The 27854-nt window shown below is 44.1% G+C and overlaps 1 protein-coding gene across 2 annotated transcripts; it reads left to right on the plus strand.

Annotated features, from left to right (window-relative positions):
* The first annotated feature begins 1468 nt into the window (after positions 1–1468).
* LOC120049898 (neural Wiskott-Aldrich syndrome protein-like) lies at positions 1469–27666 on the plus strand. Of its 2 annotated transcripts, XM_038996392.1 has the most exons (11): positions 1469–1870; positions 10915–11049; positions 11180–11266; positions 11440–11536; positions 12325–12354; positions 16835–17030; positions 19485–19527; positions 22539–22692; positions 23702–24198; positions 26301–26406; positions 26495–27666. In XM_038996392.1, the coding sequence occupies exons 1-11, from the start codon at positions 1766–1768 to the stop codon at positions 26554–26556; spliced, it is 1512 nt and encodes a 503-aa protein (XP_038852320.1). In that variant the 5' UTR covers positions 1469–1765; the 3' UTR covers positions 26557–27666. The 2 variants fall into 2 exon arrangements, with proteins under 2 accessions (XP_038852320.1, XP_038852321.1); XM_038996393.1 differs by lacking the exon at positions 12325–12354.
* Positions 27667–27854: the final 188 nt, after the last annotated feature.

The raw sequence follows: 27854 nt of genomic DNA on the forward strand, positions 1-27854 counted from the left end.
TGAGCTCAATTTTGAGTCTCATAGCAAAGGGTCTGAATACTTATCTAAATTAGTTATTTGTGTTTTGTATTTTTTATAAATTAGCAAAAATGTATAAACACCTGTTTTCGCTTTAGCATTATGGGGTATTGTGTGTAGATTGCTGAGTAAAATTGTTTATTTAATCAATTTTAGAATAAGGTTGTAATGTAATATAATGTGGAAAAAGTGAAGAGGTCGGAATACTTTCCTTAGGCATATAGCCTATATGTTTATATTCTGAAATCTGACATTGCTCATTCTGATATTTCTTAATTTCTTTGTTTTTACTTTTGGATTATGTGCAAATTGTTGTCTATGTATTATTACTGCACTATTAACCTAGAAACACACGCATTTCACTGTACCTGTGATAACATCATCTGCAAATTTGTGTCAATAAACTTTGATTTGATTTGTCCAGTCATATGTACAGTCATTGGGCCTAGGCTTACTCCACCATAGCTCATCTCATACTTATCCTCATGATAATGCTGTGTTCATTTGCTAGTCTGAACTAGGAAACTCGGACATTTCCCGACTTAATAACTGGTTGAACGCAGCATGTGTACAACCAGTTAGCAAGTTGGATATGTCCGGGTTTCCTAGTTCAGACTACTAGGAGAATGCGGCATAAATACCATAGCATCAATTTGACAACCCGCGCTTTCTGTCTCTGCTCCGTTTTGCACGCGTCCACTGAATTCCAGTAAAGCGAGATAGTATGAGCCAGATATTTCACCGGATGTATAAATGTGAAGCCTCTGGTTGGCGTTTCCACTCACTACCAAATATGGTGATGAGAGGAAGCCCAGTGACCGGAATTGGGAGAAGATGGAGCGAGACGAATTTTGGTCAAATTCTGCAAATTTTGTCATCAATTAAACATTTGACCTCCATACAGTTTTCTGTTTTCAGAACCAGAATCTGTAACAAACAGAGTGTACTGCGTTTTGCAGACTTCACCCTTTGCCAAGGTTTTTTAAAAAATGGTTGTTTAGAAGGAATGCAAGGGTCGAATAGCGTTATTGCACATGCGCACTTCACATAGTAGGCGTTCCCTAACGGAAATATGTAAATAAATGCTAGAACGCGCCAATAGGATTACACTAGTTCGTGCCTGCCTCGCCCCACCTCTTTGCTCGTTTTGGCCAATATGATTATTTTGTTCCCATTTCATACGACACGCTCTGGTCTAATTTGGGTTAGTTATAAGAATCTTTGGTATAAATATTGGCTGGATCGTACCATTCTATCATATTTTTTTTTAAATTGTGCTTCTTTTGATATATTTGCATTTATTTTAATTTTATTATAAAGATAATAAATTTTTATGTCATAAATGTTGTGTAACATAACCGTTTAATGCTCTCAAAAGGATCTAGTCGTGCATTTCAAAAGTGCGCACTCCCCCAGTTACGTTTTTGGTTTATTCCCATAGACTGCCATGTTGGATTGAGTCACAAATGTGCCGCTACTTGCGCTGGAGTTCCGATGAAAGTTTAGTATCTACCATATGCAAGACGTTGCAGGAATGTTCTCATAATTTGGATTGAAGGAGGACCTTACGTTGTGTTTGGGACCAACGGAGATATTATCATACTAAAGCTGTTTCTATCGGGAAGTGAAGAAACGTGCATCGATGTGAGGGTCCGGTTGCAGGCCACGGGAGATCAATGACTGTTTGTTTGGGTTTCATACAACGTCGAATCGGAATCATAACACACCTTTTGGTTGATTGTCAATAATGAGTGGCCATCTGCCGCAACGGCGGCCCGCTAACAGTGCATCCAAACTGCTAACCCCACAAGAGAACGACTGTCTCTTCAATTACCTCGGCAGGAAATGCACCGTAAGTTTATCAGTTGTTATACTTTCTTTACTAATTGTTCGTGAATGATGTTTACCCTTTTCAGGATGAATTGAAACTTCTGTAATTGATGCCTCTATGTTTGATATAACAATCGAAGGAAAACAACTCTCACCACTGGCACTGACGGTCCTTCCCTTGGCTTCGGCTAGACTGGTGGAACAGGGGTAGGGAAAAATACATCTTGATATCCCGGGACATAGTGACATTTGGGCGGTAGAAAGTTTCAGTCAAGCCCCGAGGCCTCGGGTGTTCCCTGACACACCTGCATAACATGGAAACACCCAGAAGAACCAAACCACTGTTAACGAGAATGTGCTGCTCGGTTTTGTTGGCCTAGACCTGGGCCAGTGTTAGGACCTGCTAAACTCATCAACCTGGCTACTAATATTTTTCGTACTGGCGTTGCATAATGTCTTGGCTGATTTCGGAAGCAGCCTGTGTGTTCAGAACATTCTGTGTGTTCAGAACAATCTGTCTGGCATGCATTGTTCTGTTGTCCACACAATACTTTCTCATAGGCAATCACACAATTCAATTCAGTTGATTGCTCTCCTCGGTTTTTGAGATGCAGCAATCAGTGAAGAATGTGACCAGTGTAGCGTTACAATGTATCACTGTAGCAAATTAGCTCTGATGGGCAGGGACTCTATTTAATGTGACAGCTTGAAAAATGATATTATATAACGTGTTTTGTTATCATTTCACTCAGCCAGGAAATTATATTTCAATAGAAACAATGTGTCCTCTTGAAACATGATCTGCGTTGATTGCACCCTTTAACCTCAGGTATTTAAGTTGGTGTAATGTACAATAGCATTGTAAAGGTCTACACTTATGTCAACAAAATAGGTATACAGTATCTATTTGCTGGTTTTACACCCCAGTGTGTCAACTTGATCTGTCAATAAACTACCTGGCTAGCCTTGGGTGGTAGGCTAATGTCACCCGATGTCAATTCAGAGAGAGAATGCACCCACCTCACTTATTTCACAATACATGCAGGTATGAGCTACCTGTAAACACCAGGTTGGTTGATACAATTGGATGGCAGTTAAGGCTGTTAATCAGTTCATCAGGAATGTGGTTTAATCAGATTTCCTCATGGATATGGGTCAGGCTGTGTTGTGTAATGTTTGAAACTAAGTTGGTAGGTTTCTACCCAGTGTGAAGTCGGATACTGCTCGCACACTTTCCCTACAGTGGTTGAGCCTACAGTTTCTCCAGAGTTGATAGTTTTGTCTCGGTAGTAACTTTCCCATGCCACGTTACCACACCCTTTGCTACTTCCCCATATCACCTGGCGTTGAGTCATGTCACCTTTGTCATGTTCACAAAGTAGGCTAAGATGGTGTTGAGGAAGTCATCTTATCTTACTTCCTCTTTCTCACGTGGTGGGCCAGAAGAGAGTCCCGCCTCCTACCTGTCTGTCACAGTCATACCTGTCCCAGGTGTGTCTCTGCACCTGTGTTGTACACCTGCATACGCAGCCAATGACATCATTCCACAGACATCCAGGCCATGTCACTGACCATGTGAGACAGCCCAGGCAGTTGCGTGAGTGACATTCCTGCCTCGCTCTCCGCATGAAAACACTCTTGTTAAAATCCTCGAAGTGAGCGATTGCTTGTTATGTAATGGTCTCATGTAGCTAGAGAAGGGAAATGTAGGAAGCTGCTGTCTTTTCTCTTCCTCCACAGAGAACTGAACACTGAACAGCCCCTGACTTCTGTGTTTAACCTTTGGCTTATTCCAGTTGTTAAAGGCAAGTTATGCTAGCTGAGCCAGAAGCTAATGTCTAATACCTGTTGCCTGTTGAGACATGGATGTCATGTGCTAGTTGGAATCAGAGCTGTGTCAGTGGATTTCAGCTCAGGGCCTCTCTCTGTGTCTCTATCTCGGTCTCTATCGCTCTGTCACTCCCCTCTCTTTCAGTGATTCATACATACAAACAGTGAGCAGCACACTCTGAAACGCAGGCCCTGCCAGATGATGAATCACACATGTGAGAGGTCCAACCTGTGCTGCTGTGGTTTCACTGACATTCAACTCATTGGTATTCCTACTGCTTCACTTTTTACTATCAGCACCGGGCTAGAGGTGGAAGCTATCCAACTCGCGTTCTGTGTGAGTGAGACAGAGACACAGAGACTGCCTGATCAGCAGTCCTCTCCAGCAGGAAGTGCAGTGGTCAACCTCCTTCAGTGTTTTGTGCTGGAGTGGCGCAAATGTGCCTTTTGATCTTTACCTCATACTCTCCTTCCCAACCTCTTCCCTGTTCCCACTTTCCCCACCTCGGCCTCCCCTTACCACCCCTACTCTGGGCCTCTGCCTCCCATTACCAATCTCTGTATTTCCTACTACTCTCCAGTCTCTACTCCTTCCCAACTCCACTCTGACTTTCCCTCTCTTTCTGTCCTTCCCAACCCTAGCCATTCCTACCCAATCCCACTTTTTAGGCTACATGGGAAATACTTTCAGGACATGGATGAATGATGCACACTTACCGTACATTCAACATCCTGTTTGTTTGTTTTCCCTGTGAGCCCTCTACAGTCCTACTGGCTGTAGTGTGTAGTAGCACCAGCAGCCTGGAGAGTGGTGCCATGGCGAGCTTTGATGATGTCACTGGGACTGGGTGCTTCCTGTGGCCAGTGGGGCTCGTTCAGGCTGCCACTTGTGATCAGAGCTCGAGAGGCTGATGGATGAAACCGCTCAGCTCTGTGTGACTTCACTGCCTTAGTCCTGTTGTGGGCACAGCCAGCTAGATGAGCACAGACAGATATTGCTTTCTTTGAAATGTAGTCTAGGCTAGAAAGCTTCATGTCCCCAGACACTGCACAGCCCTTACCCATCTGTGTGTAGTTAGCTACTAGGCGTTCTCGGGAACTTGCTTTACCACTTTCTGCTCTGGCCTGCCTTTCATCTGCAGGGTAATGGGCCCGAACCCCTCTGCGAGGAGGCTAGTAAACTTGGGGAAGAACCTGGGTCCCGTTTCCCAAAAGCATTTTAAGGCTAAGTTCATCTTTAGAACCTTCGTAGGAGCATCGGTAAATCTCTGTGCTGTTTCCCAAAACCATTGTTACTAAAGTTTCACATGAAAGCGCTTGTTATTTGCCGACTGCCTAAGACCACTTGTAAAACAGCTAAGTGTTTCGTGAGCTGCTTTTTTACCCTTCTGCGTCACTTTATTCACCGAAGAGCTCTGCTAAACATAGAATCAAGATGTTTCTGTCTGACTGTGACCAACAACTTCCGAACAAAGGCCTACAAAGTTGCCAAAATATTTGCAATTGTTACTAACAAGTGAAGCTTAAAATGTAACCCGAGATGACTGCATTAAAATATACTTTTGGTAATATGTGTGGACACTTGCTCATCAAACATCTCATTCCAAAATCATGAGCATTTTTATGGCGGCGGTCATCCCCTTTGCTGCTATAACAGCCTCCACTCTTCTAGGAAGGCTTTCCGCTAGATGTTGGAACACTGCTGCTGGAACTTGCTTCCATTCAGCCACAAGCGCATTAGTGAGGTCGGGAACTGATGTTGGGCGATTTGGGCCTGGCTCGCAGTCTGCGTTCTAATTCATCCCAAAGGTGTTCGATGGAGTTGAGGTCAGGGCTCTGTGCAGGCCAGTCAAATTCTTCCACACTGATCTCGACAAGCCATTTTTGTATGGACCTCACTTTGTGCGTGAGGGCATTGTCATCCTCAAACAGTAAAGTGCCTTCTCCAAACTCTTGCCACAAAGCACAGAATCGTCTAGAATGTAATTGTATGCTGTAGCGTTAAGATTTCCCTTCACTGGAACTAGGCCTAGTCCGAACAGCCCCAGACCATTATTCCTCCTCCACTTAACTTTACAGTTGGCATTGGGCAGGTAGTTTTCTCCTGGCATCCACCAAACCCAGATTTGTTTCCACTGCTCCAGAATGCAATGGTGGCGAGCTTTCCTTCACTCCAGCCAACGCTTGACATTGCGCATGGTGATCTTAAGCTTTTGTACGGCTGCTCGGCCATGGAAACCCATTTCAACTCCAGACGAATAGTTATTGTGCGGACGTTGCTTCCAGAGGTAGTTTGGAACTCTGTAGTGAGTGTTGCAACCAATGACAGACGATTTTTGCGTGCTTCAGCACTCGATGGTCCCGTTCTGTAAACTTGTGTGGCCTACCACTTCGCCGCTGAGCCGTTGTTGCTCCTAAACGTTTCCACTTCACAATAACAGCATGTACAGTTGACCGGCGTAGCTCTAGCAGGGCAGGAATTTGACGAGCTGACTTGTTGGAAAGGTGGCATCCTGCCACGTTGAAAATGACTGAGTTCTTCAGTAAGGCCATTCTACTGCCATTGTTTGACTATGGAGATGGCATGACTGTGTGCTCGATTTTATACACCTATCAGCAACTGGTGTGGCTAAAATGGCCAAATCCACTAATTTGAAGGGATGTCCACATACTCTGGATATATAGTGTAAATAGGCAATGTGTACATATATAATTGAATCATATTGAAATACATTTTCAGTCACATGTTATTTGTCACATGCTTCGTAAACAACAGGTGTAGACTAATAGTGAAATGCTTACTTACGGGTCCTTTACCAACAATGCAGAGTTAAAGATAAAATGAAAATGGTGGTACGAGGAATAAATACACAGTGAGTAAAAATAACATGGCAATAATACAGGGACTACCAGTACCGAGTCGAATGCACGGGTACGAGGTAACTGAGGTTGCTATGTACATTCTGTGCCTTCAGAAAGTATTCCCACCCTTTGACTTTTTCCACACATTTTGTTACAGCCTGAATTTAAAATGGATTACATTTAGTTTTTTTTTCTACACTGGCCTACACACAATACCCCATAATGTCAAAGTGGAATTATGTTTTAAAATGTCAGTAAGTATTCAACCCCTTTGTTAGGGCAAGCCAAAATAAGTAGAGGAGTAAACATTTGCTTAACAAGTGATGTAATAAGTTGAATGGACTCACTCTGTGTGAAATAATAGTGTTTAACATGTTTTTTTGAATGACTACCTCATCTCTATACCCCAAACATACACTTATCTGTAAGGTCCCTTAGTCGAGCAGTGAATTTCATACACAGATTCAACCACAAAGACTAGGGAGGTTTTCCAGTGCCTTGCAAAGAAGGTAGATAAAAAGCAGACATTGAATATCACCTTGAGCATGGTGAAGTTATTAATTACACTTTGGATGGTGTATCAATACAACCAGCCACTACAAAGATACAGGCGTCCTTCCTAACTCAGTTGCCTGAGAGGAAAGAAACCGCTCAGGGATTTCACCATGAGGCCAATGGTGACTTTAAAACAGGGTACAGTGTTTAATGGCTGTGATAGGAGAACTGAGGATGGATGAACAACATTGTAGTTACTCCACAATACTAACCTAATTGACAGAGTGAAAATAAGGAAGCCTGTACAGAATAAAAGTATTCTAAAACTTGCATCCTGTTTGAAACAAGGCACTAAAGTAATACTGCAAAAAATACGGCAAAGCAATTAACTTTGTTCAGAATACAAAGTGTTATGTTTGGGGTAAATCCAATACATTACTGAGTACCACTTGCAAGCATTGTGATGGCTGCATCATGTTATGGGTATGCTTGTAATCGTTAAGGACTAGGGAGTTTTTTTTTATGTTCAAAGGAAACTGAATAGAGCTAAGCATTGGTAAAATCCTAGAGGAAAACCTGTTCCAGTCTGCTTTCCACCAGACGCTGGGAGATTAATTCACTTTTCAGCAGGACAATAACCTAAAACACAAGGCCAAATCTACACTGGAGTTGCTTACCAAGAAGACGATGAATGTTTGAGTGGCCGAGTTACAGTTTGACTTAAATCTACTTGAAAATCTATGGCAGATCTGAAAATTGTTGTCTAATTTGAAATAATAATGGGCAAATGGTGCACAATCCAGGTGTGGAAAGCTCTTAGAGACTTACCCAGAAAGACTCACTGCTGTAAACGCTGCCAAAGGGGCTTCTACAAAGTATCCACTCAGGGGTGTGAATACTTGATATTTCTGTATTTCATTTTTAATACATTTGCAAAAATGTCCCCAAACAATTCTTCACTTTGTCATTATGGGGTATTGTGTGTAGATGGGTGAAAAAAATAATCTATTTAGTCAACTTTGAATTCAGTCTGACACAGTGGTCGATCACGATCGACTTGTCGATCACGATCGACTTGTCGATCTCCAAGGCATTTCTAGTCAATCGCCAAACATTTCTGTTAAAAAAACAAATAAACCCTTGTTTTCCTATTTAATAATAATAATAATTTAGTCTCGGGTTGTTGGTGGTAGGTGCAGCCAATTCAGCTGCCCTGCGTGCCAGGTAGGCAAACTGTTGCCCTTTCATGTGTCTGAAGGTACACACTCTGCCTTCCCGGTGGGCCTGGAGAGGAAATCAAGTGCACTATGCCACTGCTGGCCAATCAGATTGCTGAGATGACCGAGTCTGCAGTAATTTAGCAGGCATAAAAGACAGCTACGGCAAAATTGATACTGTGAGATTTCAAAACGTTTAAAACTGTGACTAGAGAGAGACTGTCAACGAATACAGCAAAGAGCTGCTGTTTTTATGAGTGAGTTCATGTTTAAGTTCTTACTCAGTGCTGTCAACACTTTCTATTCAACACGTTTATAACCCTTAAAATGCGCGTTCTTCCTATTTCAACTCAGCGCTACAACAACCAGTGCAGCGGTAATGAATTAGTAGGAAAGTGTATATATAGGCCTGCGTTCTTATTACCGGCTTGGGTCTTTTTTAATATCAAGGAATATTTCACTTTTCTCTGTTCATAGGAGTAACAACACGAATTTGTGCATGAGGCAGAAATAATGCGGTGCGACTCGAGTTTCGTCGTCAGCTGGAAGACGGTGTCCCTTTTTGGTTAGTGTCAGTGGAGGAAATGGAGAGCGGAGGGATGTTGAGAGACGGACCTTCAGTCTGCTGCTCTCTCTCTCTCTGCTGAGACTGACCATCAGGTGCAGGCACCATCAGCCCAGTAAAGTAAAAGCAAATTATTGAAATGTGCTTCACAAGTAATACAACAATGGATCCATTACCAGTGTGATCATATAGCCTACCTCAAATTTTAAAATTATATTTTTAAAAAAAATGTCCCGAACAACAATGCACTGGCAGGTAAATTCAAGCACAGCTAATATGCGGTGATAATGTATTGGGCCTATAGCCTACTGAACAAACCTCATTGCTCCAGTACTGTTTTTAATAAGTTTTAATGTTGCGTAGGCGTACATTTTTTAAGTAATGTTCATAAAAAACCGTAGTGGTAGATCTCGGCATGCATGTTGACTCAAAGTGATCTTGACTCAGAAGGTTGGTGACCACTGGGCTTCTGTCTCTGTAATTTGTCTAACGATGCACTTAACGAACATTCTCTCCGCGTGGTGTTTTTGGCTTTCGGCCGTTGTAGGAACGACGCATCGTAAGCCTAAGTTCCATCGGTATCGGGAAACCTGGCCCTGATCTTGAGTCTGTATAGTGGAGCCTGACATCCAGCCCTGCTGAGTCAGAGGGTTCTGCTGCAGGCCTGTCTGCCCCAGCAGGATCACACATAATGGGAATGGAAGGAAGGCCTGGCCACATCAGTCTAAGACCATGAGATACTTGGCAATAACTCTCCAGTTAGCGCTCTTTGAGCTAGCCCTTTATCTTTATGACAAGTTATCTTCAAAGAGCTGAGGACATTGTTTGCATTGCTGCAGCGGCTTCACTTGGTAACCACTGCTCCCTGAGACGGCCTCCTCCTCCTCGTACAGGGCTGCCCAACCCTCTTCCTGGAGATCTACCGCCCTGTGGGTTTTCAGTCCAACCCTAATTTAACACACCTGATTCTATTCAGATATGCTAAATTGGGGTTGGACAGTAGAGCTCCAGGAAGAGGGTTGGGCTGCCCTATTCTAGAGCTTCTAGGTCTAGATGCATTACTGACATGTCTGCTGTCGGAGTCAGTCAGCAGTGTGATAGCTCGGTCCTATAGAGAAGGGCTGTTACGGTGAGACGCGTTATGACAGGCCAGCCTTCCTGTTCTCCTCTCATTACTATAAGTAAGTGACGAGTATATTCACCACTTTATTGGCAGCCTGACAGGCTGCTTTACCGTCCTGCGTGAGGAGACTGCTGAGATGTCAGTAAGCAATACAGAGGACAGTACTGTCACACGTACGCACACAAGAGGACAGGGTGACTTTAGTCCTGCTGAGAAATGAACTGCGCTAGTCTAAACTCTGCCAATGCTGTCACACCTGTAGTAGTGTTTCTGCGCATACATTATTTTCTAACCTTTTAATTTCGACTAGGCGAGATGAGGTTGCCCTGAGCAGATCCACAGATATTGAGATGAGCGCGATGTAAAAATGTTGCGCGGTCACATCGTATCTGCGTACATGCACGGGTGCGCTTCACACTGTTACAGCGTGATCTCTACGGGACCAAAACAGCAGAGAAGTCTAGCCTTGCGCTTCAACGCTCTTAGTTGTCGAGGAAGTCGTCCTGATATTGTGTATACTTGGGTCCTTGAGTCTACCTTTTAAAGCAGGAAGTTGATTCCATTGAGGTGAAATGAAGATTTTTAAAGGGAGACCTGGCCAACACTGCTTCACTGTAAAACACAGACTGAGAGTGTGAGGGTCTCAGTTAAAGCCCTATTACATCCATTTGACATGTTTAGTCATTTAGGCGACTCTCTTATCCAGAGCGACTTACTGTTAGTGGGGGTTAGAGCGTTGGGCCAGTAACCGAAAGGTTGCTGGATCGAATCCCCGAGCTGACAATGTAAAAATATGTTCTGCCCCTGAGCAAGGCATTTAACCCACTGCTCCCCGGGCGCCGAAGACGTGGATGTCGATTAAGGCAGCCCCCCGCACCTCTCTGATTCATAGGGGTTGGGTTGAATACACAAGACACATTTCAGTTGAACGCGTTCAGTTGTATTAACCCCTTGTGCCTTTCTCTCCCCTGCAGTCACTGTGTTCTGCGGTGGTGCAGGTATACTCAGCAGACAGGAACTCAGCCTGGACCAAGAAGTGCTGTGGTGTAGCCTGTCTGGTCAAAGACAACCCAGCACGATCCTACTTCATCAGGGTGTTCGACATGAAGGTGGGTTTAGTTCACACTGTAAAACAACACATTTCACTACTCCTATCTGATGTATGTGACGAAAGATAGATTAAAACAAATATATTTATATATATATAATAATAATTATATCCACTCTCTCTCGCCACAGGAGGGTAGAAACATGTTAGAGCAGGAGCTCTACAACAACTTCTCAATCACTTTTCCCAAATCGTACTTCTTCACATTCGCAGGAGACGTGAGTTATCCCTTTCTCTATGTACTTGATGTGCCTTGCTCCAGCCAAGTCCTTTCACATGTCATGGTCAATTTTATTAAGGCAAAAACCTGTGTGTGCTGTCTTTTGAAGCTTGCAGTGTTGTTTGTTCTTATGACATTCCACTTCCTGCGTTTGTTGGCGTGTGTGTGTAGTCGTGCCAGATGGGACTGAACTTCGCCAACGAGGAGGAGGCAAAGCTTTTCCGGGGCGCCGTCGAGGACCTGCTTGGGAGACGACAGAGAAAATCTGGTGACTACTACCTACCGACGCCATCTTTGATTCTACTGACCTTGGACCTCTGATATTAAAACCATCTCCTCTCCTCTGACCTTAGCTTGGTCTGCTAATGATTGGACAGATCCTCTCAATTTTAAGATACAGATCCTCTCAATTTTAAGATACAGATCCTCTCAATTTTGAGAGATGGATCTCTCTTTCTTCCTATGCCATCTCCTTTACTTCCTGATTGTTCAATTGACTGCTCTCGCTCTCTCTGGCCCACCGTTAAGGGCTCTAGCTCCAGTAGAAGGGAGAGCAGATCTAGAATCAGCTTCACCCTCTCCTAAATCCTAACATAAACATGTGCCTGATCAGCTAAGATCAGTGTCCAGGGGCAACAGTGCTCTGCCGTGCCTCTTTTTGAAGTGCTCATGGAGATCAGCTTTGCTATAATGATAAGGTCAGGACTGTTTGTCCTCTGTCCCAAACCAGCAAGATTCGATGCAGTTTCTGTATGGATGATCTTCTTTTTAGATTTGAGCTCTGTTTTGTCAGTCAGTCTTGTGATCGTTCTGGTTAATCACTAACTCGTACGCGTACGCTTGACAATCAATCCCCACACACACACACACACACACACACACACACATCCATGCTGCTTATAAACTAACTCCGTCCCAACCCCCCCACTTACCGAGGAGTTCCTCTTTGATCCGTACACTTCAGTCACCTCTAACTCCATACCAATCCCTTACCTCTCCCTTTCACTAACACACAGCACCATACAGGAGTTTAAATCTATACATTTTGTTTTACAGAAAAAAGACGTGACCCTCCAGGTCAAAATGGTAGGTCCTTCATGAAAGTCTTTTTTTTTTGGAAATCATTTTGATTTTAACCAGAAATCGACGTAGACACTAAGTTTTCAATCAAATAACCCTGAAATGATTTGACTTAAAATATACATGCACGTAAACAAACACACTCGTCCCCACGTGGCTTTGATTGAATGGTTCCAGTGTAAAGCCATTGGATAATCCACTGAAAGCAGGTTGTCTCAGAGTGAACACCTCTCCCAAGCCCCTAACTAACAGATTACCTACCCTACCCCCCAGTCTTAATCTTAACCATAAGGGGTATGGAAGTACTGTATATCTGACTGTGGCATCAGTGGTGAGAAGCAATTTCTATGTACATAAATCCGCCTTACAGGACATGCTTAGGTATTCTGCGTACACACTCCAGAAAGCCAGTTCTACAGGGACGTTGAGCAGATCCCTCCCCTCAATCTTAAAATACCAAACCTGTGACACCACTCACACACCATCACACACTCCAAACCAGGCCATATGAATAATCAGCCTACCTCCACATTCACAGTAGATCACTTAGCTATAGGTAAGATGCTACAGTTGAAGTCGGAAGTTTACATACACTTAGGTTGGAGTCATTAAAACTCGTTTGTCAACCACTCCACAAATTTCTTGTTAACAAACTATAGTTTTGGCAAGTCGGTAAGGACATTTGCTTTGTGCGTGACGCAAGTAATTTTTCTAACAATTGTTTACAAACAGATTAGTTAACTTATTCACTGTATCACAATTCCAGTGGGTCAGAAGTTTACATACACTAAGTTGACTGTGCCTTTAAACAACTTGGGGGGGGGCCTCAGAAAAAACATTGTAGACCTCCACAAGTCTGGTTCATCCTTGGGAGCAATTTCCAAATGCCTGAAGGTACGACATTCATCTGTACAAACAATAGTACGCAAGTATAAACACCATGGGACCACGCAGCCGTCATACCGCTCAGGAAGGAGACACCTGTCTCCTAGAGATGAACGTACTTTGGTGCGAAAAGTGAAAATCAATCCCAGAACAACAGCGAAGGACCTTGTGAAGATGCTTGAGGAAACGGGTACAAAAGTATCTATATCCACAGTAAAACGAGTCCTATATCGACATAACCTGAAAGGCCGCTCAGCAAGGAAGAAACCACTGCTCCAAAACCGCCATAAAAAAGCCAGACTACGGTTTGCAACTGCACATGGGGATAAATATCATACTTTTTGGAGAAATATCCTCTGGTCTGATGAAACAAAATTAGAACTGTTTGGCCATAATGACCATTGTTATGTTTGGAGGAGAAAGGGGGAGGCTTGCAAGCTGAAGAACACCATCCCAACCGTGAAGCACTGGGGTGGCAGCATCATGTTGTGGGGGTGCTTTGCTGCAGGAGGGACTGGTGCACTTCACAAAATAGATGGTGTCATGAAGGGAAAATGATGTGGATTTATTGAAGCAACATCTCAAGACATCAGTCAGGAAGTTAAAGCTTGGTCGCAAATGGGTCTTCCAAATGGACAATGACCCCAAGCATACTTCCAAAGTTGTGGCAAAATAGCTTAAGGACAATAAAGTCAAGGTATTGGAGTGGCCATCACAAAGCCCTGACCTCAATCCTATAGAAAATGTGTGGGCAGAACTGAAAAAGCGTGTTCGAGCAAGGAGGCCTACAAACCTGACTCAGTTACACCAGCTCTGTCAGGAGGAATGGGCCAAAACTCACCCAACTTATTGTGGGAAGCTTGTGGGAAGGCTACCCGAAAAAACATTTGACCCAAGTTAAACAATTTTAAAGGCAATGCTACCAAATACTAATTGACTATATGTAAACTTCTGACCCACTGGGAATGTGGTGAAAGAAATAAAAGCTGAAATAAATCCTTCTCTCTACTATTATTCTTAAAATAAAGTAACTAACTGACCTAAGACGGTGACTTTTTACTAGGATTAAATGTCAGGAATTGTGAAAAACTGAGTTCAAATGTGTTTGGCTAAGGTGTATATAAACTTCCTACTTCAACTGTATATATATATATATAACCTTATAGAGTATAAGAGGCGCGTCATTCTCAAATCCCCTCTCATCAGTACCCAGACAGGCTGGGGGTGATACGGTTCATTTGCGTTTTTCTTGAACTTATGTCACTTAGTACCAGAGCTTTCCTTACTGTACAGATACTATCGCAGTCAAAAGCTCTTTAGAGATGCTCTCGGGAACTGGTCATGTAGATTTGCTGTGGTGGAACAGTACATGCAACATTCCTTGTCGTCGCTTATCAAGAGTGCATTCTATTGGACTTCAAAGCTAGTTTGCTCTGTGCTTGGCTCCCCATAGTGTTGTACTGGTCTCACTGGGGGGGGACAGACCGTGTCACCACAATCAACTCCTGGTCTGCTTAATCAGGCTAAGAGGATTTAATTCAGCTGCTAACGTTAGGTACTTCACAACACTCACACTACCCCAGTCCACTCACAGCACTGGCCATGGAACGGAAGGAGTTGTGGTGAGGGTGGGGGGCTGAATTGGTGACATTTTCTCCATTTGTGACCTGTAAACAGATTCCTGAGGGTGATGTTTTTACATGGCACGGCCCAGACCTATCTTGTTCTATGAAGGATGATCAGACTGGCATGGCTTGGGCTGTGCCCATACAGACAACATTCTGGCCTAGCAGGCATGGTGTGTTCTGCCTGTGGCCATACAGCGGTTTGTCTGTGGTGTCCTAGTGTCTGTAGTAATGACAGGTGAGAATGACCCTGCGGATAGGAAGAGAGCACAGCCAGATCCAATGGTTGTACCACGTTGGACAGGTGGATGTGGTGCTGTGTTTGTTTGGGTCTGACTCACTAGTGTGTGTCTGGAATTAACCACGTTCACCCGGAATGTTACATTTTCTGTTGCCTTATCGCTCTCTTTCTCACACTCTCTCCTTCTTTCTCCATGCTGTCTCTCTGAGTCCTGTCTCCCAGCCAGCCAGCCTCTCTCTCTCTGATGTAGATTCATCATGTTTAAGAGAATCTCAGGGATTATGGTGGATTAGCAGTGGGCATTAATGGTTATGTAAAATCCAGCAGCACTGTGATTTGCTGGGATTAGAGGTGGGCTGGAGTTGGGGGTGTGGTTTGGCCCGCTGGTGGAGAAGGGAGGGGATGAGAGAGTAAAGGGAAAGAGTTTGGCTCGTAGAGCTGAGACCTGGCAGTGCTCCCTGTTGCGAGGAGAGCGCACTCTGTTTGGAGGCGGGGCCAGCTGTAGCTGTGGCATTTGCCCAACCCCTCGGCACCTCACTCAGCCGGAGGGTCTTAGACAGTAGGCAGAGCCAGGCAGACTATCTGGGCATACCCTGCTCAGTCTCCTCTCTGGTTGCTCTTCCACCTGATTCTCTGGATCTGTTTTTGGAAATGCCTGGAGTTGGTTCTATGGCTCGCACACCCTGTGTTCCTCTCGGGATGTCTCTCTGATTCTCTAGATCTTTGGATCAGTGGCTCTCTGAGCTATAGCCCAGGACTAAGCACCACGTAGTCTTGCCCCCCCCCCATGCTGCCGCCATCGCTCTGAGATGATGTTCTGTACCACCTTCCTGTCCTCTCCCTCTGAGGACCTATCTGAGGGGGGAGGAGGGGCGATGCTTCCGGGAGGGTGTCTCTCCACCCTCCACTGCCTGATCCTTCCCCAGGAGGAACTATATGCGCCCCCCTCGGAACTCGCTACCCGCCTCTCGCTACGCCATGGGGACCACGCTTGCGGCGTGGCGGGTAAGATGCTGCTGGACGTCAACGTGGCGGCGGCCGGAGAGTGTAAGGGGGACAGAGGGTGGAGGAAGGGGGACGGAACTCCCTGTGACTGTAGTCCCTCAGTCTCGCCCTCGGTCAGAAAGAGCCCCCGTGGGGACTCCAGCCACAGAGGTAGGTGGCTCGGGAGTCAGGACACTCATGTCCATAGAATTCAGTTTGGATTGACCACTATGTGGGTGTCACAGGACGTGTGAGCCACAGGTAGTGGCAAATAGTATTCCGTGTGAGGATTCCACACGAATCTCATCCAGTCAGTGTTGTAGTGGTGGTTTTGTTTTTCTTGTTTACTGTGCGTTGGTCCATCCCTGTGGTCCCACTAGCAGACATCTCTCTGACTGCTCCTAAGCCTAATAGGAGGCAGTAGAGAGGAGATGGTTTTACACGGAGTGCTTACTGAGATTGTAATTTGATCACAGTAGCAGATAGTGTGTTGTGACGTTGGCTAAACTCTCCAGGTGTTAAAAGTCAACCCGCTGTCTCACCCTGTGTGCCCTCTCATTGAACTAATTGTTGGAGGACGCGTCAATGATGGAAGTAGGCCTCATTAATGAAATGTACGTCAAAAGTATTTTGTAATCGATATGTTTAACTACCTAGTTCTGACACTCTGGTCTCTCTTCCCCCAGACCTAGACTCTCCCGGACTGTAGCATTGTGGGTACTGTAGTTCTGACTCTTCTGTTCCTCCCTAGGCCCTGCCCTGCCCATGGCCACGGTGGACATCAAGAATCCCGAGATCAGCAGCGTGTCACGGTTCCACGGCCACAACTCTCAGCTCAACATGGTGAGCAGCAGCGTCAACAACAACAACAAGAAGGAGAAGAAGGTGAAGGGAAAGAAGGGCAAGAAGCTGACCAAGGCAGACATCGGCACGCCCAGCAACTTCCAGTAAGTATTCTTTCTAATTTATTCCCTTTCCTTTCTGTTCTATTCTGTTGTGTGGTTGTTGTTGTCTTTCTTTGTGACATCTGAGAAGTAAGGGTCTTTCACAAGCCCTCAGTGTGGGTTGAATCCATCATTAGATTTGTGGCACTTCTAGTTACTCACTGTGATGTCAAGTTAGGATGTGGCCCGTTTGGGTCAACTGGGGGATATTGCACGGCTAATGTATAGAGCAGTACCTCTAGCCATACTGCAATGTGTTAATGTGCAGGCTTAGAGTTGATGGGACTTTTTAATCCTGGACATATTTCTAATCACATGTAATATGTATCTGGCACGATTGATGCGAGGATTATCTGTCCCGTGTTTTTAGGAATTGGACACTGGTAGTCAATATTATGGTACTGGGTTACTGAAGTAGTGTAAACCAGGGGTATTTAACCGGGGGTTCGCACCCAGGTACTGCAGGGGATTCCGTGAAAATGAATGCATTTATACAGTACCAGTCAAATGTTTGGATACCTACTCATTCAAGTGTTTTTCTTTTTACTATTTTCTACGTTGTAGAATAATAGTGAAGACATCAAAACTATGAAATAACACATGGAATCATGTAGTAACCAAAAAAAGTGTGAAACAAATCTAAATATATCTGAGATTCTTCAAAGTAGCCACCCTTTGCCTTGATGACAGCTTTGCACACTCTTGGCATTCTCCCAACCAGCTTCATGAGGAATGCTTTTCCAACAGTCTTGAAGGAGTTCCCACATATGCTGAGCACTTGTTGGCTGCTTTTCCTTCTCTCTGTGGTCTAACTCATTACCAAACCATCTCAATTGGGTTGAGGTTGGGTGATTGTGTAGGCCAGGTCATCTGATGCAGCACTCCATCACTCTCCTTGGTAAAATAGCCCTTACACAGCCTGAAGGTGTGTTTTGGGTCATTGTACTGTTGTACCGTATCGCTGCAGAATGCTGTGGTAGCCATGCTGGTTAAGTGTGCCTTGAATTCTAAATAAATCAGACCATGTCACCAGCAAAGCACCATCACATCTCCTCCTCCATGCTTCACGATGGGAACCACACATGCAGAGATCATCCATTCACCTACCCTGTCTTTCACAAAGACACGGCGGTTGGAACCAAAAATGTCACATTTGGACTCATCAGACCAAAGGACAGATTTCCACCGGTCTAATGTCCGTTGCTCGTGTTTCTTGGCCCACGCAAGTCTCTTATTGGTGTCCTTTAGTAGTGGGTTCTTTGCAGCAATTAGACCATGAAGGCCTGATAGGTGCAGTCTCCTCTGAACAGTTGATGTTGATGTCTGTTACTTGAACTCTGAAGCATTTATTTGGGCTGCAATCTGAGATCTAATGAACTTATCCTCTGCAGCAGAGGTAACTCTGGGTTTTCCTTTTCTTTGGCGGTCCTCATGAGAGACAGTTTCATCATAGCGCATTAATGTTTTTTGCCCTGCACTTGAAGAAACTTTAAGTTCTTCAAATTTTCCGGATTGACTGACCTTCATGTCTTAAAGTAATGATGGACTCTTTCTCTTTGCTTATTTCACCTCTTCTTGCCATAATATGGACTTGGTCTTTTACCAAATAGGGCTATCTTCTGTATACCACCCCTACCATGTCACAACACAACTGCTTGGCTCAAATGCATTAAGAAGGAAAGAAATTCCACAAATGTACTTTTTAGAAGGCACACCTGTTAATTGAAATGCATTCCAGGTGATTATCCTTATGAAGCTGGTGGAGAGAATGCCAAGAGTGTGCAAAGTTGTCATCAAGGCAAAGGGTGGCTACTTTGAAGAATCTCAAATATAAAAAAAAATATATATATATATAAAATATATTTTTTTACACTTGTTTTCTACATGATTCCATATGTGTTGTTTCATAGTTTTGATGTCTTCATTGTTAATCTACAATGTAGAAAATAGCAAAAATGAAAGAAACCCTTGAGCGAGTAGGTATCCAAACATTTGACTGGTACTGTATATATCATTGTTTTTTGTGTGGATATTTATGTTCCAATGTTTTTTTAATGAATATCGCTAGCAACAGAATAAACACATTTGGAATTAGGTGTATCTTGTTTCTATTGATTTGTTTCTCAACTCCTAATATTGAGTAGATTACACTCTGGAGTATCTGTCATAGGCTTTGAAAAAGCACCTGCGAATAGGCTACCAGTGTGGTAGGTGCCGGGCCTTGAATTGGACATTAAATTTTGCCAACACATGGCTCACCTTTGTTTAACCAGGTAAACAGCTGCTCTTAGCGAACATTTGCTTGGAGTTACCTTTTCTAGTTAGGCTACTTTAGAGTTTACACTTCCTCTGTGTTCTCTCATCCCCTGAGTGTAGGGTTAGGCTACCTACTATATACTGATCGGATCATTCCCTCAGGCTCTGTACTCCGCTCTCTGATCATATGTTTCCTTCTAGGCACGTTGGCCATGTCGGCTGGGACCCCAACACAGGCTTCGATGTGAGTATGACTGACTGAGGAAGAGATATTGTTGTCTATACTGTAGCCTCTGGCTAGTAGGATCTTCCCCTACTTCTAATGGTATGGGAGGATCCTATCTGACCTGTGATCTGCCTCTTCTCACGCGGTGTTCTACCTAGCCTCTGTCATAACGTATGGGACGTTTTAATGTCACATGAACGAGTACAGTGAAATGCCTTTCTCGCTAACTCAAACCAGTAGGCCTGGACATCGGTTTCTCTCCGAGGATGTGTATTACTGGGAGAAAGCGGGGAGAGGGGTTGTTGCATTTTGTCCCCCTTACCAGTCCTCCGGCTCAGAACTTGTTTATTTCTGAGGTAGTGTTCGTCAGACATGATTCTCCTCAGAACTAAATATGAAATATTATGACATATCTCTGCCCACTGCAGAAGTCACTGCCAGCCCAGGGTTACACAAGGAGATTTAAAACCTGTTTCTGCATAATCCATCCATTCATTTCCAAAAAAGGATAAGTAATTATTGCGTGGTGTTCTACATCGAACATACGAACCGGGGGATTTGTTGAAATTTCTAAAATAAGATTTCAAGGATTTTGCATTTCTGAGCTTTAATACTTTCAAGGACTTAAGTGGAGAGAGAGAGATGAGCGAGTTTAAGAGAGAGGATCTTTTAACACGTTTCGACAGAAACAGGAAAGAACCCTGCAAGTTTTTAAAAATGTATTTACAGCTGTAATTCATTACATAAAAGAACACAACCTGCATTACATAGAGGTAAACAAACTAACTAAGCTGTTGTTTGTGTGTCTGCCCAGAGAGCTAGAGTAGTGGTTTAAAGTAGATATGATATAAACCTGTGTAATCTAGTTCTGTGGGAATATAATCTCACAGCCTTCAATCCACTCTACCGGTTGGCCAAAGGGCAGTGCCAACCTGGCACAGTTCCCCCTCAGCCACCAGGTGGTGATGCAGGGGCTGTTTTACAACAGGGGTGCCAACATCAGAACAGTTTATCTGAGAACATGAGACCGCCAGCTCTGACATAATGTGGTTCTGAGTAATGTTTTATCCCAGTGAGGTTCTACCCAGATGCCATTTTTGACCGATATCCAATATCTTCCTTGACCAGAAACCCGTTACTGATATTTAAAGTTTTAGCAGCCTTTTAAGCATTCCAGTACACTTAAATAGTTGAAAAAAACACACACACACACACTGACCAAAAAGTTGTTTTGTTGGCATTTACGTATGTCCCCATTACCAGTAAAACAATCAAAACCCATTTCTTTCACTTACTTGCTGTGCTGTTTTGTTGTTCAGTCGTTTCATTCTCAACCAGGATTTCATTATACATGTCGAGCAGTGAAGTTTCAGCTCTGTCTGTCCTTGGCCTCTTCTGACGTGGGTCCTCTTCCTCGGTGCGTACTGTCACTGTGTCCGTTTCCATCTTGTCCAGCTGTGTCTAACATTTCACGTAAACCCTGTTTCTTGTCGACATCGAAGTAGCGGTCCTTGTACCTAGCATCGAGCTCGGTGGCGACACAGTAAAGAGGCTCAGAGAGAATGCCACGAATCCCTTATTCCCAGCCTCTACTAGAGTACTTTTGCAAGTTTTAACCCCACAGTCTGTCGGCAGTTTTGTTAAGCAGGCGTTTCAACGCCTTGACTGGGGGTATCATGTCTGCTGCAGATGCAGTTGATGAGCTTATTTCTCGAGTCAGTGGTTCGAATGGAGCTAGGCGGTGTGTTCATGTTTTCAGTGAGAGTCCACTGGTTTGATACTGATTGTTGCAGGTAACACAGTCGGCTGCGTTCACGCCAAGCACTCATTTTTGTTCCCGCAGGCTCTCCGTCATGTAAAAAGTACTGTTCCATCTGGTGGAAACGTCTTGCTTAAGCCTTTTTTGTTTTCACTCCAAGCTGCTCCCGAATTGCTCGCAGGTGGCTCTATGCTAGCAGTGAATGTTTTAAAATGACCTATCTTCCTACCTGTTGCCACTGTCAGATATGCAATGAAAACTGGCGACTCCGCATTCTTCCAAAGCCTTTGTCATGTTACGTACGTTATCACGTAGCACAGCGTGTACTTTGTTCTTGGGGATTTTCCAAGTTTCAAACATGTTCTCCAATGCCATTGAAATGGCAGCAGTGGTATGAGAACCAGCATATTCTTGAGCATGCAATACGGCTTTCCTCTACGAAATACTCGTCGACCCACTGGGCTGTCAGACTCCGCATGCTCGTGAAGTTAAAAGCAGAGACGCCCATAGCAAGTAGCTCATGGATGTGCGTTTTCAACGTTTCTGTGTAACTCCGTTAGGGCATCATCTGAAAAATAGCGCCTACTTGGTAGTGTGTACCGGGGCTCGAGGTGCTCGACCAGTCGGCGAAAGCCACCATCGTCCACAACAGAGAACGGTTGATTGTCAAGGGCAATGAATTCTATCTTGGCGTTATTGAATTTCGCGTTTGAGTTGTCTCGCTGAAATTTTCTTGAACTTGTTTAGTTGTGCACTTAGTAGTCACTGAACGACTGGTGGTGATGCACTTTCAGATGAGTAATTAGGTTTGTGGTATTGAAAGATTTCACTTTCTCCCCTCCGTGGGAAATAATAGCAGCACAAATGTTGCATATGGCCTTTTTGTTATCTTCCTTTGAAACCTTAAATAGATCCACACAGCAGACATTGTGGGCTAGGTTAGTAATGCTGTGTTGCACGTGTAGTGCTGTATTTTTCGTGGTGTCATTACGTCATCTACCTACGTTATACAGGTATGCACGTCGGCGTTAAACTATACATAGAGCCGATGTTGACATCTTTAACGAATATCTGCCAATTCCGATATCTTTTTAATTATTTTTTTATTTTTATTAAATGATTGTATTTTTTTTAAATATATCTCGTGCATCCCTAGTTCTAACTCATTGAGGTTCAAACTAAGTGAAATTCTGAGAAGTTCTAACTGATAGGAGTTCTAACCCAGCATGGTTCTATTTCCTGTAATCCAGTGTTCTCTTCTCTCCTCCAGGTGAACAACCTAGACCCGGAGCTAAAGAACCTGTTTGACATGTGTGGCATCTCTGAGGCCCAGCTGAAGGACAAGGAGACCTCCAAGGTCATCTATGACTTCATCGAGAAGAAGGGAGGAGTGGAGGCAATCAAGATAGAGCTCCGCAGACAAGGTGTGTGTGTGTGGGGAACTAAGGGCTTTGGGTTGTGTGTTTGTCAGAAGAGTATCGATAGTTGGTCACATTGACTTACAAAAACAAGTTATCTTGTAGCCTATGTAGTGTCCTTATAGATTATTTAGTGCTCTAGAGTCTAATGTTCAGTGTGTGTTCCTCAGGTCCTCCACCCCCAAGGTGGTGTGGTAGGTTGGTTTATCTCTGCATGGTGCTGCTGTGGCATTAGTATATCAGACTAACTCTGTCCTCTGTAGGACAAAAGAGTCTAACACTGGGTTTCCCAAACTCATTCCTTGGTGCACATGTTTTTTTGTTGCCCTAGCACTACACAGCTGATTCAAATCACCAACTCATCATCAAGCTGTGTAGTGCTAGGGAAAGAACCGAAAATGTGCACCCAGGGGGGCCCCAGGACCGAGTTTGGGAATCCCTGGTCTATCACAGGGTTGCACAACTCAGCCCCTCGTTCCTCAGGACTGAGGCCCTTGAAGACCAGGGTCTGTATCCACGAATCATCTGAGTGAGAATGCTGATCTAGGCTCTGTTTTGTCTTATAGATCATAATGAGTAAATGATATGGAAAGATCCTAGATCAGCACTTCTACTCGCAGATGCTTTGTGGATACGAGCCCAGAGCTGTGTGCCCCTGGGCATGATGTAACATGTATGGACCTTGACAGGCCAGGAGTCCGATTGCAGTGTGCTGATGAGACGTTTTCCCTTTCTTGACTGTAGAATGACATGTTAGTCAATGCTATACTCTTTTATACTACCACAAAGCTTTTGTCTGAGTTTCTGGGTTAGTTGAGAAGAATTACTTGAAGCATAGCTGTCCCTAGTGGCTACAGTCATTACTGCATGGTGTCATAGCAGCAATTGAGCTGTATTTATTTGCTGCCTTTCCTCTGAGGTTCTTCTAGAATCTAAAGCATGTTGTGAAGTGTGTGTGTGTGTGTGTACAATAGTAGATGCCATGCTAAAATTATTTCTCTTCTTTCTGGTCCAGCCCCTCCACCCCCTCCTTCCAGAGGTGGACCCCCACCCCCTCCCCCACACCAGACCTCCGGCCCCCCACCCCCGCCCCCACCGGTCAGGGGCAGGGGCGCACCTCCCCCTCCTCCCCCCTCCAGAGCGCCCACCTCAGCACCACCACCTCCTCCCCCCTCCAGAACAGGCATGGGAGCTCCACCCCCACCCCCAACTAGAGGCCTTCTGCCCCCTCCTCCCCTGGCTCCCCATGCCCCACCTCCTCCCCCACCTCCCTCCTTCACCCCAGCAGGTATTGGTTCTGGAGCACCCCCTCCTCCTCCCCCGCCTCCCGGCCCTCCTCCCCCGCCCATGCTTCCGGAAGCTGATGGAGGGGGTGGAGGTGCTTGTAAGCCCTCAGCCCTGTTGAGCCAGATCAGGGAGGGGGCTCCGCTGAAGAAGGTGGAGCCCGTTTCTACCAGCACTGTCCGAGGCGGACTCCTCGAACAGATACGACAGGGCAAACAGCTAAAGGCTGTGAGTGGACATTACCTCCTTATACATTACTCACTAACCCAGGGTTCCCCAACTGCCGGCCCTCGGGCCAAATCTGTCCCGTCAGCAATATGATTTGTCACCCCAAAGCAATTATGAATATTTGTTTCATTTAAAAATAAAAATGTCGGACCCGAGATGCAAAAACTCCCAAATGCAATGTCCCAAGAAGGCAGTTACCCTGCCTAAATAATGCAAAAGTTACATTTTAACTTCATTCATGAGGAGAGAGAATGCAGGAGACATTCAAATAATAATAAAGCATGCAGTGGACAATTTTGTGGTGCTGAAATGTAAAGCTGCAACCGCAGTGCAATCAATAGGAGATGAACAGCGCCTGGTGCTGGAAATATAGCTAACTTGTTATGCAAGTGTTGCACAGCAACAGATGGAGAAAAACTACACCAGTCGAGTAATTCATTTCAACAATGATCTTCATTTTAATTTGACTTTACAAACAACAAGCGGGTTTAATTGGAGTCTATTTCTTAAGAGCTTAGGCCTATATAAAATAACTTGCTGTGGTAGGTTGAGACTCAACAGCATTTTCACAAGATTTTTTTTTATTGCCTTATAGAAGTGGGATTTTTTTTAAAATTAGGCCTACTTACAATTGCAACTGTCCATTAATGTAGCGTCCTACATAAGACAATTTAAAGAAAAAAGGCGATGTGTCTGAATGTCGGTATAGGGGTAGCCTGCTCCTGTAACGACAGAACAATTCGAAAATACTGTCAGCTTGACATAAATATCCCAGAATAAGCACCCACAATGTTAGTATTTATTAAATACAGTCATATAGGCCACTAAGTTGTTTAATCAGTAGTAAAAGTTGCATTTCCCCTCGGACACGATCTTGTGGATGTCGGGTGAGATGGATGCGATTTTGATGCGTAGGCGGTCCTCAATCGACTTAAGCCGGTTCCTGGCGTGAGTCTATACCGCGTTCATAGAGGAAAATGAGGGCTCGCAGGTGTATGTCCATCCACACATTGTTAGCAAATAAAATGCGAGTTTCTTTATTGTGCTGTGTTCCTCTGAGAATGCCACCCAGTTAAGGCTTCAATGTTTCTGCGTCGGCCCTCTGTCTGGGGCGGGAAGGCCACTTTGAAAGTTCTATGCTTAGATTCATAATGTCTGAGATTGAATTATTTGCAGACAGCGACATTTTCATTGCAAATAAGACACACTGGCTTGACGTTGGGGAAAAGCTAGAAAGATGAGCCTATACCTCTGTACATTTTACCCTGAGACTTCGATTTTCATTATCCAGCTTTGATAGATTTTGCGATCAAGCTAATTGTTCTGAACAAATGTTGATGTTAAAAAAACTGCTGTAGGCTACGTAGACGTGTTTTCCCCACCAATCAACGCCCAGAGAAATAGACCAAAAAAAAATAAATAGAGACATGGAGATTTTTTTTTATGAGCGTAATCAGATCTAAATGATTATTTTATTGTCACTGAATTTATTATGTACTAATCAGATGTGTTAAAAACATTGCTCAAGTTGTAGTGTAGGCCAATTAACTGTGTTAATATTATGTACTAGTTATGTTCTGGCCTGCCGACTATTGGCTCAGAAAAAACTTGTCCCGAGGTCAAACCTAGTGTAAGAACCCTGCCCTAACCCCTGTGCCCCTATACCCTAGCACCTACCTCAACCCCTAAAATCCAATTTATGATTGCTCTGGCATTGCTTTCCGGAGGCTCCGTACTGAGGGTGTGATGCAATTGTGGATCCTCCAGAGTCTTGTAGAGGCCAAATCGAGCTCCGTACCGCATCGCTGTGCACCTCCCAAATGTTGTAACGATGCAGAGGGCTCCGTATAGTTCCGCATTGACATGATTGACAACTTCCTTCACAACAGCTCTGCTCCGCGAAGCGCAAGCAGTATGAATGCACTGGCTTCTACAGAGGCCGTATCGCAGTAACTGTTGTGCGGCCAATGCAGACGTTGGCTTGACCATGCAGCGCCTTTAAGGCTAGCCCTTCACACTTCCCCTATCCTCTACAGATACTAGACGCACATTCCCCTATACTGGAGAGTGTTCACTGGTGTGTATTCCTGTGTGTGTTCCAGGTGACTGACGAACCAGGGTCAGGAGGACCCGCCACACCTTCAGCCGGCATCGTAGGAGCTCTGATGGAGGTGATGCAGAAGAGGAGCAAAGCCATCCACTCCTCAGGTACACACACACACACACACACACACTAGATAAGAGGTTGCTGTTATATTCATACCAATGTATTTTGTTTGTGTCTTTCTCTCCCTAGATGATGATGACGATGATGACGAGGAAGAGGACTTTGAGGATGATGATGAGTGGGATGACTAGTGACCCTCCCCCTCGCAGATGATTGACAACACTACATTGTTCCTAAATTGTCTTTCTAAATCTTATTCAAATGATAATGTAAATGTTTTATCAATTTGCTGTATATTTTTGTTGCCTTTATGCTCTTTTTTTATTTTTATTATTATTAATCTGTGCAATACCTCATTTAATCTGTAAAGGTTTGTCATGTTATCTTTCTGTAAAGTTTTTCTTCTCTCTCCTGGATTTAACATTTTTTATGTCAAGTTTCTCTTGATCTGGAAGAGGTCAGTCAGTGACTGGAGGGAGAACAAATGAACAAACTGTCAGAGCCCTTAATAATATAGTTGTTAAAAATCGAGAACACTATTTTCATACCCTTCTCTTACTTTATTTTTACTTCTTCAAAAATACTAGTTTAGCACTCTTATTTTCTTATGAAATCAGCTCTGTTGGAATATTTAGCCCCATTCGCTGTCAATGGTAAATCTACTCAGAGTTTGTATTTTTGCACGAATTGAAAGAGGCTCAGTACGTGAATACAGAGCAGTATCATGGCTGTATCTGCAACGTTTTGCTTTAAAGGCTATCACTTAAAGGATCCAACACTCTCAACCCGTACACTACAGTAGTACACACACACACACACACAACTGTCTGTTCTGTCTTTTGGTTTGTTTCATCATAGTTACACTACATTATTGATTACAAACGGTTATCACACACATCTTTGTTTTTTTTATAGTAGCAATCGGACTCCTACAGTTATTTGTTTGAATCAGGTCGGTGCAGACGAGGGTGAATTAGTTTGTCAACTTAATATGACATCTGATCTTGCAGCCGAGTGTCCCATGATGAGCTGTTTCACTAACAAAACTGTCCTTCAGAACCAGTGAACTACACTAACACTCATCTACTATTGACACTAACCTGACTACACAGGGGGATACGGCTTTCTCCTTGGAAGGGAACCAATGCTGTTTGTTTTTTTTCAGTATCGCTCTGTCTGTTTTCACGGTTAGTGAAACTGCGTTCAGGAAATAGGATATATGGACAACAAACCTTCAGAAATTAGGTTGGAAGAATAATGGACTATTAAATTGTACACAAATAAATGTTAATATTTACAGAGATGCTCTCCTGTTTTCTGTGGGATGGATGTGAGTATGTTAAATATGAACAGCCTTTGTACAGTAGGCTATGCTCCTTTTACAATAAGTGCTTGTTTGGGCCTAAGGTTGTTTGAGGGAGAGCAACTTCCCTGTTTACCTATTTTGATGTGCGAGCACGTTCGAGGCCTGAACATGGATGTGTGTGTG

The sequence above is a fragment of the Salvelinus namaycush genome, chromosome 6 (genome assembly GCF_016432855.1).
Source record: "Salvelinus namaycush isolate Seneca chromosome 6, SaNama_1.0, whole genome shotgun sequence".
Classification (NCBI taxonomy): Eukaryota; Metazoa; Chordata; class Actinopteri; order Salmoniformes; family Salmonidae; genus Salvelinus; species Salvelinus namaycush.

Excerpts from the sequence above, each read along its gene's own strand:
- LOC120049898 (XM_038996392.1), top strand. The coding sequence starts at position 1,766 with ATGAGTGGCCATCTGCCGCAACGGCGGCCCGCTAACAGTGCATCCAAA. Across the intron at positions 11,267-11,439 it reads TCTTCACATTCGCAGGAGAC|TCGTGCCAGATGGGACTGAA; the intron begins GTGAGTTATCCC and ends GTGTGTGTGTAG. Across the intron at positions 17,031-19,484 it reads GGCACGCCCAGCAACTTCCA|GCACGTTGGCCATGTCGGCT; the intron begins GTAAGTATTCTT and ends GTTTCCTTCTAG.